Genomic DNA, 14,422 nt, shown 5'->3' with positions numbered 1-14,422 from the left:
GATGTTATTTCTTTCTCAAATATTTGTAGAAATTACCAGTGAAGCCCTTTAAGTCTGGAGTTTTCTTTGTGGAAAGGTTTTAATTGATGTTATTTCTTTCTCAAATATTTGTAGAAATTACCAGTGAAGCCCTTTAAGTCTGGAGTTTTCTTTGTGGAAAGGTTTTTAGCTTCTTTAGTAGATAAAGGACTATTTTTTATCTAGCTGAAGTTGTTCATAACATTCCCTTTTAGTATCTGTAGATTCTGTAGCGATGCCTACTTTCTCACTCCTCCTGTTGGTGATTTGTGTTTTCTCCCTTTTTTTTTCCTGATCAGGCTGCCCAGAGCTTTATCAATTGTACTGATCTTGTAAAAGAATGAGCTTTTGTTTTCAACAATTTTCTCTGTTTTCCTGTTTTCTATTTCACCGATTTCTTCAATGACCCGTGTTTTCTCCTTCCTTGGAATTTAATTTGCTCTTCCTTTTCTAGTCTAAAGATGACGGCAGATGTCAGTGACTCGAGGCCTTCCCTCTGTTCTCATGTAGGCACAGGGCCCTACCTGCTGCTTTGCTGCACCCCACAAAACACGATGTGTCGTGTTTTTATCTTCAGTTCAGAATGCAGCCTAATTGTCCTTTTGGTTTCTTTGACCCATGGGTTATTTAGTTGTGTGTTATTTAGTTTCCAAATATTTTGGGGATTTTTCCAGATACCTTTATTATTGATTTGTTGGTCTTTATTTACCGATTTCTAATTTAATTCCATTTGGTCAGAGAACATACTTTGTATGATTTGAATCATTTTAGACTGTTTTCTGGCCCAGAATATGGTCTGTCTTGGTAAACGTTCAGTCGACACTTAAAAATGTGTGTTCTGCTGTTGTAGGGGATGGAGTTTTCCATAAATGCCTATCAGGTCAAGTGGTTTATAGCTCTTCAGTCTTTTATACCCTTCTAAGTCTCTAGATGTTCTATCGACTGCTGAGAGAAGGGTGTTGAAATCTCCAGCTACAGTTGTGTACTTGTCTGTTTCTCCTCACAGCTCTGTCAGTTTTGCTTTAAAACTGAAGCTCTAAAATAGATGTATAAACTTTCAGGGTCTTTCTGTGCTCTTGATACGTTTATCCCTGTGTCATTGTAAAGTGACCTCTTCATCCTGGCGACGTTAGGGCAAACCTTCTGATTATTCCACTCAGCGTCCTGTGGGCCATGTATCTTTTTACTCTGACTGGTGGGAATAGGAACTATTCCTGGCCCCGTGTGGGCTAGTGGTATTATTTCCGTAATTCTTTCAGGGGTTCTTTCCCCAGCCTGGGGCAGTGTTATCACTTTGTGGTGTTTACTGATCTGTGCTCAGCTGCAGACCCCAGCGGGAGCCCCTGCAGACACAGGTGCTCTTTCTCTGGGCAGCTCTCTCCTCTCTGGTACTCCGCCCTGCCAACCCTGCCCTCCCGGCCTCCTTGACCTCGCAGCAAAGTCTCAGCTCAGGGAGACCACTGGTCTTCGCCTTGGTCCCCTCCCCCTGCTCAGCAGCCTGGACAGTCTCTCCAGGCAGTAAGCAGAGGGAGTCCTAGGCTCACGTCATTCGTTTCCTGTCTCACAGGGACCGCTGACCTTCCTTCCCGGATGTCCAGTGTCTTGAAAACTGCTGCTTAATATATTTTGTGTGGATTCAAAAAACGTGTACAAGCTGTTCTACGAATGTCTACCTTATTGTTTCTCTCTGTTGCGTAGTATTCCACAGTGTATATCCATCACATTTTATTTATTCATTCCTCTAAATATGAATAATTAGACTACCAACTTCTCCTACACAAACAACTGTGCAAGAAACGGCCTTGAAGGCATTCCCTTGTGGATCGGTGTGAGGATGTTTCCAGCGCATCTCTCGGGAGAGACTCACGGAGCACACGTAGTTTGTGAGCACGGCTGCATCAGCTCTCGGAAAGCCTGCACCAGCCTGCATCCCTGCCAGTGACACGAGCGCTTCCTGTTGCCTCGGTTCTCACCGAGACCTGGTATCCGTCCCTTCCTGGTTTTTACTGTTCCGATGGATGTAAAGTGGTACCTCACTCCTGTTTTATTTCTTATTCTTAGTGAGTTCCAGTGCCCCTTCATATACTTGTCAAGTGTCTGGGCTTCCCTTCTTTGAAGTGCCAATTTTTAACATCTGTTCATTTCTCTGGTCTCCTTTTCCCTTGTGACTTACGGGAGGTATTTACATACTGAAGATATTAATTGCTTGTTGGTGTTCATCTGTCTGTTATCCTTATCTACAATGCAGACAACAAAGGCATGGACTCCATAGGATTGTTGAGTAAATTAAATGAGATAATACATATAAAGCACTTAGAATAATACCTGGCACAAATTAAGCACTCAGAAATGTTATTTTATTATTTTCATTGCTCAAGAATCCCACCTAAAGATGTGCAGAAAACCCATCTGGGACTTTTGGTACATTAGGATGTTCCACGAATGCCGAGACCCACATGAGCCATTACAAGTTGGAAGCTGGACATAGAAAGCCCAAAGAGAGTGGACCCCCATGACAATGTGGAAATGGACTGGAAGCAATGATGATCCCACAAGTACATGACACACTCAGGTGACAGCCAGGTTCGGGGCCCTGGAAGTTGTCATCAGACCTCCGAGAGATGTAAGCAATTAGTTGTAGCAACCAATGTTTAAGCTAGAACTCCCTTTACAGTCTGCATTTAAGACAGAAATACATTTGACTGGACCCATAGCCTCCTGCATCATCCCTTCTATAATTCTCCTGCCAAAGATGTCTTCTCTGTCCACCTCCACGGCCACACTGATATACTCCTTAAAGCTCCGTGAAGACGGCACACTGTTACACCTCTGATGGTTCCTAACACCCCACTCTAGGTTTGAAACCCCCTTTTTTAGCCCACTGACTCTCATTTTTCCTACCCATCGGCTCCCTCTGCCTTTCTCAGGGATCTCCAGTCAGTGCCCAACTGTCAGTTTGTCTTGGTCTGCTGAGCACTCTCTTTCATGTTTAGCTCCTGTCATCACACATGTTCTCTCCCAACACCTCAACTCCTGATCAGATCTTCCCAGCTGGACCAGAGCAGAAGTGACAGCTTTTCCTGATTCTATCCTTTCTAAACACGACATAGGTATTGCATTCATCAAATGTTTATTGGAGCAATTCCATCAGGAATTGCTTTTTCTTTGGCACAAAGTAGGGGTTCGATTTAAGTTTTTTCGTAAGTACATAAGCCAATTGTTTTAGCACATTTATTGAAAAATATTTCCTTTCAACTGCTCAGCAGTGTCAGTGCTCCCATAGATCAAAGTGGCACATTTTGCTCTATTGGTGAATTTGTCTATCCCCATATCAATATTACAGTCTCCATTTCTATAGTTTGATGACACATTTTGATATCTTCCAGGACTGTTCCCTTCTGTCTCCTTCTCCTTGTCCTTTTTCTAGAATGTTTTGGCAATTATTCAGCCTTTGTTCTTCCATATACATTTTAGAATCAGCTTGTTAAATTTCTTTAAAAAACCCTTTTGGGATTTTAATGAGAATTTCTTTTGTAGGGCAATTTGGGGGAGAATAGACATAATTCTGATGCCGAGCCTTCCAATCCCTGAATATGGTATATGGTTCTCAATTTATCTGTTTTCTTTAGTGCCTTCCAATGAAGTTTATGTTGTTTCCTTCACACTTTTGCTCACGTTTAAGAAGCTTGATTTCTTTGCCCCTTCTGTTCTTTTGTTGCTCTTTCCAATGGTATTTTACAAAACCGCATCTCTAGTTATTGTGGCCATTTAGGTGCCCGTGTCCTATAGTCTCATTTGCCCTCCTAGATCCTCTCCACCTTTCTCTGCCTCTCTTTGTGCCCCAGGAAGTGGACCTCTACAGACTGCATCACCTGGTTGGGTCAAGGAGGGACACCTGCGGGGGGTTGGGGGCAGGAGGACAGAGTAGTTATTTCCCCAGACCCCTCCCCCAGGCCTCCAGCGGGAAGTGGCTTCATTCCTTCCCATATGCCAGCCACGCCTCTTTCCCTGGCTACTGCTGCCTCCCTTTGTCCTTTCAAGGCCAGCAGCTTCCTGGAGCTAAAAACCCCTTGGTGCTTCACCATGCCTTGCTCCTTCTCTTAACTCTGCCCTTCCTTTGTAAACAGTCCATTTATTAAAATCCTTCCAATTATCTTCCTGAGCATACCATCTGTTTCTTGCTGGGACCCTGACTGATACAGTAATTGCCACCAGAAGTGGCCACCAAAAACAGACTCTCAAAATGGGATTCTAGGATTGGGTTGCTCATATATTTGATGAGCATGTAGATAAAATCCTTGCCAGGGGAAAGTGGAGCACTGGGAACCTGTGTCATGCAGTGGCACCCCAATTCCTCAGATCAATGGCGGCGTAGGATGAGTGCAAGTGGAGGACAAATAGTGGTGGTGAAGTGGCTGAGGCCCAGCTGCTATGGCAGATATGGTGATTACAAAGATTATGCAGTGGGCTGGCTACGTCCGATGGCTCTGGAAAGTGTACAAAAACAAGAGGACAATTCAAGTCTTGGGTGTGTCAGTGCCCTCTGGGCAGACCACCTGGAACACACCTATAACTAAACAAGTTGGAATTATTACTCATTGCAGCAAAAGAGAACACACCATGGGGATGCAAAGAGTGACTTAGAAGGTATTAGAAAGGACTCATAGGATTTGGGTTTTTATACGTGATTATGGGGAAGGTTTAAGGAAGCAGGGTTCTGCTCCGGACTGGATGCTGTCAAGAAGTGGGGCTAATTCTATGATTAGGCTTCTTAATTCTTATCTAGAAGGAGAGAAGACTAGGGCAGAAGTAAGCGGATCAGCCAGGATAGGGAGGTGTTCGTCTTCGGGCTTGGATGGTGTCCGTGCTTTGTCCGTGTTCACACATGATTACAGCGTCGTTGTGGTTTTGTACTAACGGCCACTTGTCTGATCTTGTGGAACTGATGATGCTCAACAGAACACCAGGCCCAGCGAAAGGAGGCCTTTCCCACCTCCCTCTCTGATAGAAAACAAGGAAGCCTCTGCGGAGACTTTAAAGGAAATCCTCATCTCCCGCAGCTGGAGGGCAGATCCGGCTGGGGCGCTCAGCAGAGAAGGGGAAGTGAAATGATGCTGGAGGAAGGAAGCCAGGATTATCAGTTTAGGCCTCATCCCAGACGCACACACGGAGAAGCAGCAGCCCTACTTCTGCTCCTGCCAGCAACTCCCCTCAGAAGCACGGTCGCTGGATCACGCTCCCGTTCCGCCCGGGCGCGAACCCCGCGAGCTGATGCGCCCGTGGAGACGCGGCGGCGGAGGGCGCCCGGTCTCCCCGGAGCTCGCTGGGGCTGCGTCTCCCCGAAAACTGCAGCACCACGCGCCCTGACGCCTAGTTTCTGGAACTTAAATATAAACGCGGCTCCCGCGAGAGGGTCTGGGGCAACCCAGGGCTGGGGTGCCATGTGGCCCGGGAAGGAGCCACATCCACCCTCGTGGCGCCGCCGTCCCCGCCCGCTCGGGACTCCGGCAGGGGCACCTCCTGCCGACACGTGCGCCACTCCGCCCTGTGCCCTCGGCGGCCGAGGCTCCTGCGTTCAGGAGCCGGGCGTCGCCGCCCTGTGTCTGCGGACCGCGCCGCCGGCCGGTGACGCACTCCAACCCACGCCCCAGCCCCGGGCGCGGGCCGGCAGCAGGCATGCGCAGACGGCCAGCTCGGGAGCCATTTCGCGGGGCCGCGGCTCGGGGCTAGCGACTGCGCAGGCGCCCGCCGGGAGCGCGCGTGCGTTCGTGCGGCGCCGGAAGGGGCGAGCGGGTGGCGCCTGCGCAGTGGGCGGTGCGGGGGCGGGGCCGGCGTCAGCTGACTGTGGCGGCGGCGGCCTCGCGGGGACAACCGTCAGCGTCGCGGGCTCGGCGCGGAGGGTCGCGGGTGCGGCAGCTCTCGACGGGGCCGGCGCAGCGCCATGGCGACCACCGTCAGCACGCAGCGCGGCCCGGTGAGCTCCGGGTGGGCGGCGACCTGCGGGGGTGGCCGGGCCCCTTCCTCAGGGCGGCGGGCGGCGGCCGGGCTCGCGGCCTCCGGGGCGCACCGGGAGGCCGACGGCGGGCGGGGGGCGAGCGAGGGCAGGCGGCCGGGCGGGGGTCGGTCACCGGATGGAGGAGCCCCCTGCAGGGTGGGGCCCCGTTAGAGGAGGTCCTCGCTTCCCGGACGGTTCCCAGATGGAGGAGCCTCCCCCCGGGTGGGTCCCCGTTAGAGGAGGTCCCGGATGGAGGAGCCCCCCCCCGTAGGGTGGGTCCCCGTTAGAGGAGGTCCCCGGATGGAGGAGCCCCCCGCAGGGTGGGTCCCAGTTAGAGGAGGTCCCCGCATGGACGAGACCCCCCCCCACGGTGGGTTCCCGTTAGAGGAGGTCCCCGGTCCCCTCATGGCGGAGGCCCCCTGCGCCCAGCCTGTTCCCCTGCAGAGGAGGACCCTGAACCCCGACGGTCCCCTGGATAGACGAGGGCCAGTCGGCCTCCTTCCCCGGGCAGAGTGAGGCCCGCAGGCCCAGCTGTGTCCCCGGTCAGCGGCCGCTGCTCAAACCATCAGCGTTCTCATCTGCACATGAGAGGGTGGGAGCCGAGCCCTTGGGAGAGCCCTCCGACCCCCAGTTCTCTGATCCGGGCCCCCATGGCTCCGTGCTGACGGTGCCTGGCGGGAGGGTGGGTGTGGACGGCTGCGCAGGCTCCCGGGAGCGGCCCGCAGCGGCTGGTGCGGACCGGGGTTGGGAGGCTTGTCACAAGCGGTGAGGTCTCTATCGGCAGAGGCTCTAAACGTGCAGCAGAGGAACCTCGGGTCTTTTTGGGTAGGGACAGAGGTCCCTCTGAGGGGGCGCCTCTGTCCTCGCTCAGGAGGCCCGGTTACCAGCGCTCCTCTGCCTCCAGACCGGGTGTTGACCATCCCGTGTCCCTCCGGCTCAGGGGAGAATCCTGGCCCAGAACGTTTGTCCTTTCTCGGGGTGTGAAGGGAAGTCCCAGGTTGGTGAGAGGCCCTCGGGCCAGACACTCTTCCTGAGGGCTCTGACTTGGACCCGATCCCTGCTTCTTGTCAGGCTGGGTGTGGAAGCGTTCAGAGTCCTGGAGAGAGTCCCCGTCTCTCTGTCCCCGCTCGGCCACGGGGATGACAGCAGGGACTGCCAGCAGCGTCTTGTCCTGCACGGCAGGCCGGTCGGGGAAACTAGGGGGCCGAGTGCACGGCTCCCTCCTCTGTCTCCCGGGGAGCAGGGGCCTAGCAGTCAGGCAGCCCAGCCCGGGCGGGCCTGTCATGTGTCCTCAGCCTCCCGGGAACCCGGTGCCCAGGTCTGGGACCTCCCTGGTGGCATGGGACTCCTCCTGGTGGCTCAGTAAACACTTGAGGCGGGACTTGGTGTCTGCAGGACCGGCACGCTCAGTCCAGGTCAGCGCGTCCCATCCTCAGGGAGACCTTGGCCTCCGTGACGGCAGAAAGCTAGGGCCGCGTGTGCTCGTGGTGATGGGGATGGAGTGGAATGTCAGAGAGAGTCGCACGGGGCCCTGTGCTGTCAGGGTGCTGACGGCGTATCTGACCGGGCATGGGTCCAGGGCTTCCGGCGGGTTCTGTTGTAGTGCCCATGTGGCCCATGTCTGTGTGTTGACGTGCAGCACATGTGGGCCACCAGGGGTTCCAGGGGCACCTCCATGATCTGTGCATGTGCAGTAACGTTGGGTCTGGGCCAGAGCTGCTGGGGGCTCCAGGAAGGTGTCCTCAGTGGCCGGGGTCTTGAGTGTCCCTGGAGGTTGTGTGATTTTCTCATTCATCCATTGTGACTGGTGGCGATACTGGGACAGCCGCGGTACTGAGAACAACCAGGTTTAGAGCCTGCTGTTGGCCTTTTACAGGTGGTACAGGAAAGAGCACCCAACCAGACAGATGAGCCATGTGGTGATGGCCACACCCAGATCTGTGGGTCTTAACTCAAGAGTTGGGTGTAACGGTGGCCTCCCCTAGGCTGGGGTTGGGGTGAGTAAGGTTCTTGGAGGGAGGAGCAGGAGTTGTGGGGTAGGCGGGAGAGGGGAGCACTGAAAGCAGAACCGGCTGGTCTGGGAGGTGGAGAGGAGGAGGCCTGCTGATGATCTGGGGTGTGGCGGGCTCTGAAAGACTGGAAAGGGTGCTGAGTGGCAGTGCCTGTGCCAGGGTGGGAGGGAGCAGCCAGCGTGCCAGGGTGCTGTTCCAGATGGGTAGCCCTGGAGTTTTATCTGCTCACAATGTAAATTGTGTTTTAAACGTTTTTGCCTGGCACACATTCTTTGGTTCCCACCCCTCCCACCTGGCTTGCTCCCCTCTGGTTAACGAGTGCTTGTAAGGGCCTTTGTGCCAGGCATTAGCGTCTGGAAGAGCTCTTCCTTTAGCAGTTGTTGGGGTCTGATGGAGGAGCTCTGTCCTTTAGCAGTCGTTGGGGTCCAGTGGAGGAGTTCTTCCTTTAGCCAGGGGTGCTTTGGCTTGCTCTTGATTGAGCCCCACTTCCCTTTGTGTGCTTGGTGCAGGGAGGTACAGGGATAAACAGGGCGCTAGGCTGGTAAACAGGAAGAAGCTGCGATTCCAGCTAGTGCTGGTGAAGGTGGCATTTGGCAAGTGCTCACTGTGCTAGGTCCTGGCGAGCAGACTCCTGTGTCAGCCCCCTGCCGTCCGTTGGGCCCATCTCTGTCCGCACAGGTTGGGGTTCAGCTGGGGCGTCTGGACTCATGCTTGCTCGGGTGACACTGAAGTCTGACCATTGTCCCCCGCTGGTAATAAATCAGTGGCAGGCAGAGCTCTTGGGAATGTGGAGGAGGAAGGGCAATCTGACGGGGCTGGGGAGGTTCCTTTGTCCTTGAGTAGGGAGTCTGAGGGGTTCGGCGAGGTGGGTGTGATGAGGAAAAGTGCAAAACTAGTACTTTGACTCCATTCCCTCCATTTGCTCTTTCCTTTCTGCAGAGTAAATACGCTTCTTTGCTTAAATTTCAGGAGACTAGTCTTTACTCCTGCAGGATGGTTTTTTCCTGCATGGCCACTGAGGGATGCCCCAACCCTATGGTGTATTTGCTCCACTTTTAACAACGCTAGTGTTTTTGTAATGATGGCACTTTTCTATCCAGTGTTTCTGTTCAGTCCACAAAGTACTAAAGGCCCCCAGTGGGCACCTGTGAGGAGTAACTGTGTGGGGCCTCCTCCCTCGCGTTGGAGCTTGGGGAGGTTTGCAGGGCGCGCTGCTTTAAACCACAGTGGCGCCTGGCAGCTTGAGGGGACAGCAGTCAAGTCTTCGTGAAGGGCAGCTTCAACTTTTTTGGCAAACTTGTTTCACAGATGTTCTGCTGAGACCAGGCTGATGGGGGCCCAGACTGTTAGGGGCCTCGGCTGATGGGGCCCCCAGGCTGATGGGGGGTTCCAGGCTAATGGGGGCGTCCAGGCTGATGTGGGGTCCAGGCTGATGTGGGCCTGGGCTGGTAATGACCGCTTGTCCTGCTTTTGAAGATGCTGGTTGATCTGTGAGTTTGGATGCAGTCAGCATGGCCCTGCCTTTTTATGCTGCGTTTTCCCTCTTGAGACCTGTGGGCGATTTGTGGGTGGTGCCTGGTGGCCCGTGACTGTCCAGATCCTCTTCAACCTTGCACTTGTTGGTAATTGTTACTGGACCAGCGACTTCATTAGGGTTGGCAAAGGGTGATGTTTATATGTTATCACTTGTTCTCCATTTATTAACTCAGACTATTCGTAAAGATGAGCTTTCTTGGGGCCAGCCCGGTGGCGCAGCGGTTAAGTTCTCACGTTCCGCTTCAGCAGCCCGGGGTTTGCCAGTTCAGATCCCGGGTGTGGACATGGCACCGCTTGGAAAGCCGTGCTGTCGTGGGTGTCCCCATATAAAGTGGAGGAAGATGAGCATGGATGTTAGCTCAGGGCCAGTCTTCCTCAGCACAGAGAGGAGGATTGGCAGCAGATGTTAGCTTAGAGCTAATCTTCCTCAAAAAAAAAAAAAAAAAAGATGAGCTTTCTCCACAACCAGAGCTATCGACTGTCCTGAAATACAGTTTGTACAGGAAAGGCAAGATGAACTCTTAGTTCTTTTTAATTTCTGATATTCAGAGGAAGGAGTTGGTTTTTTTTTTAGGCCTGTGTTTGGCGTTCTGTTTTCTGAAACTGTCGAGAGCCCTTGGGTTTCATACGTTTGCTGTCAGCGTCCCTGGAACTTACTCTCTTCTTGCTCAAATGGACAGGTTGCCCTGCAAGCCCCTTCCCGCTGGCTCTGGTCCTGAGTGAGCCGTGAGCACATCCCGCCAGCTGGGGGTAGTCCTGTTTCTCTGGCTCCTGTGAACGTTTGCCCTGGATTCTCTGAAGCTGAGTTGTCAGTGTGTCCAAGTTTAGAATTGCTGCCTCTCCCTGATGGTCGGCCCCTTTAGACCTCGCCGCCTCGCCCAGAACCTTTCTTATCTGGCTGATGCTGGGGTGGCTACGCCTGCTTTCTTTTAGGGAGTGTTAGCCTGTTGCAGATTTTTTTCATTCTTTGACTACATTTTTCTGAACACTTATGTTTAAGAGTGGTCTGTTGTCAGCAGAATAGGACTGGATGTTTAAAATGTCACATCTGAGGAGTCTTTGTCTTTTAACTGCAACATATTAAATAGTTCTATATATAGTCGCACTTTTTTTTTTTTAACGTTTTCTCTTGTGCTTTTATTTGTCCTGTTTTTCTTTTTCTCTCCTTGCCTTCTTTTGGATTGACTAAATATAGGTCTTTTAATTAAATTTTTTGTTCTCTACTGGTTTGGAAAATGCATATTGCATTTCTGTTCTCGTGGTGGTTATCCTAGAAGTGTGAACACAGGCTTCTCAGGATCTAAGGTCAGTCCTTGTGTTTGCCATCCTCCCCAGCAGCACGCCACCCCACGTGACCTCCTCCCAGCCCTGTGCTGTTGTCATGTGCAGTGGCTCCTTCCTTTTCCCTTGCCGCCTTGCATCTCCAACCTTCCATTTGGGATCACTTTGCTTTTGCTTCCAGTTCATCCTTTAGAACTTCCTTTGGTGACAAACTCTCAGCTTTTGTTTATGAGTGCCTTTTCTCTAATTCGTGAATGATGTTTTGCTCTGTTTGGAGTTCCAGGCGACAGTTGGGCGACAGTTGTCTTCTCAGTCTGTGAAGGTCTTATCCTGCTGTCTTGAGGAGTTGCTGGTTGACGTCCTTCCCCTCCCCTGTCCGTGTCCCTCCATGCATTCAGCCCCCTTCTGGCCCCTTCAGGTTCCTCTGTCGGCGGCTGGGAAATCTGGGGCAGTCTGTCTGAATTATTTGAGTGACAGCTCTCTCACTTTGGGCCTGTTGTTAGCATCTCTGTGCCTCAGTGTTCTCCCATATAAACCTTTCTCATGCGGTTCCAGTGAGGATGGACAGTCCATGTGTGTGAAGCATTTTCCCCAGGCCTGGTCTTTCGGGTGTCCCTGAATGTGGGAGCTTCTAGGTCCCCAGGAGTTATTTTTTGTTTCTCAAAAACCTTGGCTCTTCCTCCTGGTTGTCCCTGCTTGGAGTTCTGTATGTACCATTTACTATCTCATGCCTCCTACCATTTCCTTTTGCTTCAACACCAGCTGGACGATTGGGGGAGCTGGTTGTGCGGGGCTGTGGGCCCAGGAGGGGCAGCTGCATTGGCTGAGGACAGGAGGCTACCTGCACTTTGAGGGACCACGGGAGGTGACTGCAGGTGGCGGGAGGGTGCTCCAGGCAGGGGCCATGGCTGCAGCTTGTCTTAGGTATTCGAGAAGTCCCTCAGGGGAGCTCTAGGACCCTCTAGGACTGTGCCCAGGTCACAGGTGACAGCAGCCCCTCCCTGCTCTGAGGTCACTGCCTTCACTTGGTTTCCTTCCTCCTGCTGCTTCTCTTTTCTGTCTGTCCTCGAGCTCTTGGGGATCTCAGCTGGGGTGTCAGCTGGTATCCAGGCTTCAGGCCTCTGACATGACATGACAGTGACTCCCAGACTCTTCCCAGGCCTCCTTCCTGAACTCTGGATCCGTTGGCCTGCTGCTCGTTGCTGTCTTCCTAGAACATTCCAGACATCACAGACAGAAAGCCCCTTCCTTCTCTCAGACCCCTCCACTGCCTTTTCCCATCCATTTGGTGGCAACTTCATCCTTCGAATTGCTCAGACCAAAACCCTCAGATGACCAAGTCTCCTCGATCCCTCAGGAAGTCCTGTGGCTCTGCCTTCAAAGCAGACCAGAATCTGATTCTTTCTCAGCCTCTGCACCGCCCACATACTGTCACGCTCACTCCACTGTCCACCTGCTGTTACCCCCTGCAGGCAGAGTCAGACGTGAGGCGTAGCACGTGCCGGCTCCCCACCTGCCCTGGCTCCTCTCATGCCCCAGGTCCTCACCTGCCCTGGGCTCCTCTCCTGCCCCAGGCTCCTCACCTGTGCCAGGTCCTCACCTGCCCCGAGCTCCTCACCTGCCCCAAGTTCCTCACCTGCCCTGGGCTCCTCACCTGCCCCATGTCCTCACCTGCCCCAAGTTCCTCTCCTGCCTTGGGCTCCTCATCTGCCACAGGCTCCTCACCTGGCCCAGGTTCCTCGCCTGCCCCAGGCTCCTCACCTGCCCTAAGTTCCTCACCTGCCCTGGGCTCCTCACCTGCCCCATGTCCTCACCTGCCCCAAGTTCCTCTCCTGCCCTGGGCTCCTCATCTGCCACGGGCTCCTCACCTGGCCCAGGTTCCTTACTTACCCCTAGCTCTTCACCTGCCCCCAGCACCTCACCTGCCCCAGGCTCCTCACCTGCCCCACAATCCTCACCTGCCCCACATGTTGAGTGTGGGCTGCGGCTGACAGGTCGCGCTGAGTGCAGGTCAGCACTCAGTCTCTTGGATCCTGTGCCTTCCCTTCTTCACAGTGTGCTGGGGGCCGTGGGCCGCTGTGCAGTGAGAATTCAGCCAGACAGCCAGGCCAGCCGTCAGAGCCACCTTGGTGTCACCGAGTCTCATGTGATCTGCCCACTGCCCACCATCTTCGGTCCCAGCCTGCATGTCCATTCCCACCCTTGTGTGGTCATTTCGTGGACAGACCAGTTCTCCTGGGCCAGACTGTGGGGCACACTGAGCCTTGGCCCTGGGTGAATCTTGTGGCCAGTGTCCCCTGCAGGGCCTACGAGCAGGGCAGGTCCAGACTCATGGGGAGGCCTCTGGGGCTCAGCCCTGTCCAGGCCCAGCAGAGGCCATCCCCAGTGTTGTGGCGCTTCCCCCGGGGATCTTGACTGCACCGCACACCTGCAGGCTGCACCTCTCTCCACAAGTGTTTGACCGCGTGGGAGTTTTTGTTTTTGTTTTGTTGCCTCCTCTGTCCCTTCTGTCCCAGCTCTCACTGCTGTGGGTGCAGCTGTGAGCGTCCTGTGGAATTGAAGCCCCCAGGTTAGCTCTGGATCCAGGGTGTGAGGGCACAGGCGGCCTCCTTGGACTTCGTTGTGGGGGCTCCAGAGCCCGTAGCACGCACACTCCTCACAGGGTGGTTCTGGCCCCAGAGGGCGAAAGTTGGTTCTCGGAAGAGCCACAATAAATGGTTTCACAGTGGCCTGTGTCCCTCCAAAGCTCGGCTCCACTGGCACTCTCGTTCCTCGGAGCTCCCTTGCTCCTGCGGGGTTTCTTCGGCAGCCTGTTCCATTGAGTTCAGGGAAGATACAGACACAAAAAATGGGGTGCAGATGTGTGGTTGAGAGATGCCTGCAGTGGGGCTTCCTCCCCGTGCCGGTGGGCCAGCGCTGGGGCCCCTGACCGCCTCGCTCCACGTCCGTGTGTTTGATCCTCGGCTCTTGTGTGTGCACCTCGTGCTTGGAGGTTCGGAAGACAACCATTTGCATTTTGTTTTTTATTTCCACAAAAGTTACTCAGCCCATCACTAACTATGTCAAAGTGCTGAAAAGAACATCTAGCAGTTAAAGTTTTTTCTCATATCAAGCAGAGTTAAAAGTTGTTTACCAAAAATATTTTTTAAGAAATTAATTTTTTCAGATGTTTTGCTTTTGTTGGGAAAGTGACGGTTGAATGAGTTTTTGAATTTTCGATTGCATTGTTATTTTATAGATTGCTAATTGTGTAATCAGATACATTATAATTTATAAGTGAAAAGTTACATTAAAAGTCATTCAAAAACGCAGTTACAAAGTTAAGTGTTAATAGCTTGTTAGTTTTTAATCTAACTTTTAACTTGAAAGTTCTATTTGGTTGTCCCTCACCCTGCAGTAACTAAAGAGAAGGCCTCCTGCTCACCCTCCTTATGCAGAGAGCACGAGTAGACTCCAATCTGCGGCCCTGCACTTGCACTGGCGGCAATGAGGCAAGATAGTTTACAAGTGCTCCTGGAGGGACAGTGATGCCAGACAGGCCGAGAGATCCACAGCCCCAGGCTGGTACATTGCTGCTGCT

At 53.2% G+C, this 14,422-nt stretch overlaps 1 protein-coding gene across 1 annotated transcript in view; it reads left to right on the top strand.

The window, feature by feature from the left end:
* Positions 1-5,083: 5,083 nt before the first annotated feature.
* TOLLIP (toll interacting protein) overlaps positions 5,084-14,422 on the top strand; it is a 32,926-nt gene continuing 23,587 nt past the window's right edge. The window contains exon 1 of the mRNA XM_023654811.2: positions 5,084-5,992. Coding sequence (XP_023510579.1) covers positions 5,960-5,992 — 33 coding nt within the window. The 5' untranslated portion in view covers positions 5,084-5,959. The remainder of the gene's footprint in view (positions 5,993-14,422) is intronic.

The sequence above is a fragment of the Equus caballus genome, chromosome 12 (genome assembly GCF_041296265.1).
Source record: "Equus caballus isolate H_3958 breed thoroughbred chromosome 12, TB-T2T, whole genome shotgun sequence".
Taxonomy (NCBI): domain Eukaryota; kingdom Metazoa; phylum Chordata; class Mammalia; order Perissodactyla; family Equidae; genus Equus; species Equus caballus.
Note: the sequence above shows the minus strand (reverse complement) of the source record. Positions and strands in the feature narration are given on the sequence as shown.